Source organism: Benincasa hispida, unplaced genomic scaffold (assembly GCF_027475165.1).
Source record: "Benincasa hispida cultivar pf3 unplaced genomic scaffold, pf3_genome.v1.1 HicScf642, whole genome shotgun sequence".
Lineage (NCBI taxonomy): Eukaryota > Viridiplantae > Streptophyta > Magnoliopsida > Cucurbitales > Cucurbitaceae > Benincasa > Benincasa hispida.
Genome location: NW_028326759.1, coordinates 1 through 3,252, shown reverse-complemented (window position 1 = coordinate 3,252; position 3,252 = coordinate 1). Strand labels below are relative to the sequence as shown.

General features: G+C 36.2%; 1 protein-coding gene across 1 annotated transcript; it reads left to right on the top strand.

The window, feature by feature from the left end:
- Nucleotides 1–220: 220 nt before the first annotated feature.
- Nucleotides 221–3,249, top strand: LOC150030059 (methylthioribose-1-phosphate isomerase-like; the record flags this gene model as incomplete). Its single annotated transcript, XM_090310108.1, has 7 exons — nt 221–517; nt 645–761; nt 1,365–1,420; nt 2,288–2,446; nt 2,599–2,698; nt 2,921–3,063; nt 3,190–3,249. Coding segments are annotated over exons 2-7 (614 nt in total), but the record flags the coding sequence as incomplete, so codon positions are not given.
- Between the last annotated feature and the right edge of the window lie 3 nt (nt 3,250–3,252).

Below are 3,252 nucleotides of genomic sequence, written 5' to 3'. Positions count from 1 at the left end.
AACCTATAAATATCCCTTCTGCCTCTAAAATGTTTGTTTTTATTATTATTATTTTTTTTACCAATGTTTTAGAAAGGATGAAAAATTTTGAAAACTAAAAAAAAGTCATTTTTATTTCTAAAATTTGACTAAAAATTTAATTGTTTTTTTTTTTTTTTTTTTTTTTTTTTTAAAAAAAAGCTATTGACACTTACTCGATTGAGTAGACAAAAACAAAACAAAAACGCTATCTTCATTTTTTCTAATATGATTGCCACAAAATTACGATTGTCAAAGCTTTAACCTAAACTTTCCTTGTTCTGTTCAAAGGGCAGCGATTCTGCTTGACTGCAGTCATAATTTTAATTTTCAATTGACCCCTTCTAAACAAATTCAACCCCGTGATTCAATTCTATTCTATTTTTTCCCGCAATCCAATCGAGAATTTGTGCCGCCACTTCACAAAAAGGAAAAAAATGATCTCCATTTTCGCTGGAAAGTATTAGGAGCATCGCCGCCTCTGTTCTGTCATCTTCAGGTCTGGGATCAGCCCCTTTCCCTTTATTTTCGATCTTTTTTCAATTCTGAAGAACCCCATTAGACAAGAAATTGAATTTCATAATTTGAATCGTTTTGTTGTTTGGGTTTCATTTTTACTTCTGCAGATTTCGCTGGTTGTAAGCATAATGGCTTTGGAGTCGAACAATGGCGGCGAAGTTGGAGCGGATAACTCTCTCCAGTCCATCTGTTACAAGCGGGGCTCCTTGCGGCTGCTCGATCAGGTAGTTTTTGGTTTTGGGTTTTTTTTTAAAAGTTGAATTATGCCTGTTGAATCCATCTTGTTAAACTCCGAGTTAGAGTTTCTCACTTGGAGTTCACTTCCTCTGACGCCGGGTTGGTTGTGGCCCTTGATATTGCAAAGCGTCAGAGTTCGACTCAATTATGTTCCACTTTCTCTGACACCTAGTTACGTGTAACAGCGGTGTTGGATGGTTGTGGCTGTTGAGGTTGTAAAGTGCTCAGGCTCGACTTAATTATTTTCCTTTGGTATAACACTCGAGCTCGTTTGGTCAAACCTGGAACTTGAGGATTTGACTTTTTCACATTTTTCTATGCCGTTTCTCGGTTCCCAGTGCACTTGGACTACCTTTGGGCCTTACCTGGAACAACCTCAGCAGAACTGAAATGATATTTCTTTTGTTTGTAATCGGCTATTTAACTATTAAGTGAAAAAGAAACCTTGAGTTCTTGATTGATGCCCTGTATGGACCAGTATTGTATGTTTTTTTTGTTTTGTTCATTGGCTTTCTTTCAAGAAGTGAACTGTGTTTGTTCACTTATTAAGATAAAAATCTTTAATTAACAGTGTGGTTGTTTTTGAACAGAGGAAACTCCCTTTGGAAACTGTCTACTTGGATATCAAGGATGCAACAGATGGATGGTAATCTATTGCAATCTCTGTCTAATCAGGGTGTTTGTTTCTTCCTAATTCTCATGCTCTCTTGAACAAACCCTCCCCGAAGATCACATTCTTTTGAACTTTGAGGATTTGTTCAATACTATTGGATATATGAACCTTCATCAGCTGGTCTGTGGTTTTTGGTTTAGGGTTGGGCTTGTTTGTGGTTTTTGGGATCACAGGTTTAAATTGTATTTGATGGATTTCCAAAAAAATTATAACCATAGTGTTAGAGGATTGGTATAATTAAATTTATGATAACTCATAAGCTTAAGCTTTTGGGTCAATTGGTAATTTAACATGATGTCAGAGTAGAAAGTTCTGTGTTTAAACCCCTACAATGTTATTTTCTCTCCAATTAATGATTTCCACCTGTTGGGTCTTCTACATATTTCAAACTCGCAAATAAGGGAAAGTGTTAGAGTGTTGATATAAGATTAAATTTACCTTCACCTATCAATTTAAGCTTTTGGGTCAATCATTAATTTATCATGTAGGATCAAATGATGGTCTCGTATAATCTTGTGTAAGCACATTCTATTGTTAAGAAAATGTTGGGCTCCTAGTGTGTTCTCTATGCAAAGCATCTGATTGTTAAAACCAGTTGTCTGGCAAAGTTTTGTAATACAGTTCTCCTCATGTCGACTGTAACAAAGGATTCAAGACAATTCCTCAGTACTTTTCCATAAATTACATCCTTTCTGTCTTTAAAACCAATGTCTTCGATGTCTATCATGATATTACCCATCACTGCCAACAAATCTGACTTGTTGAAAGTAAAGCATTATTGAGTTTTTGTTTGCTATCAACAAAATTTGTGATATTCTGAAATATTTATTGGTACATCAGGCAAGCAATAAGGGATATGGTAGTACGTGGGGCACCTGCCATTGCCATTGCAGCAGCCCTTGCTTTGGCAGCAGAAGTGTACAACTCGGACCCTTTTAATGGGACGCCCAATGATGCAGCTTCATTCATTGCTGAGAAATTGGACTACTTAGTCTCCAGGTTTTCCACGCTGTGAATATAATAATTTTCTCAATTCATTATCTGTGTTTTTACACATATTTTTCTTGTTTTAGAGAGCAATTTAAAATTGTTTTCTGGCCTTTCCTACAGGCTTTTGTATAGTAGCTTATGTGTTTTTTCCTAATTTGTAGTCGGCCAACTGCGGTTAATCTTGGAGATGCTGCTATAAAACTTAAAGAAATTGTATCTGGGGCCGCTGCTATTTCTTCTGAAGCCAAGAGTGTCTTCCAAGTATGAATGCGTAGTTTCATCTGACTGTTCAGTTTAAGCTGTTAATCGTTAGTTTACTTGTAATTAAGCTTAACAAAGTGGTAGAAATTTTTGTATGCATCGTGTCGAAAGAATTTGGTTGATTTGTTATTTATTGAACCAATTGAGCTTGGTTAAGCTGACATTTGAAGGATGCTCATTTTGTAAACTCTTTTGAGTATTTATAACTGGTTGAATAAATAGGCATATATAGAGGCTGCTGAAGCAATGCTGGAAGATGACGTTGCTTCAAACAAAGCCATTGGGTCGTATGGAGCAAATTATATCTGTGATCAACAAAAATCATTGCAGAAGTTTTCCGTTCTAACGCATTGCAACACTGGCAGGTATTTTCTCAAACATAAACTCTAGTCTCTTCCCTCTCTTTCAATTTTGTTCGTTTGAACTTTTAATGCAATATTGCTACATAAAGGCCTCCTGACTAACTATTACTGGACTTCTTCACTTTTCAGTCTAGCAACAGCTGGATATGGTACTGCCCTTGGTGTTATTCGTGCACTTCACTCTGCCGGTGT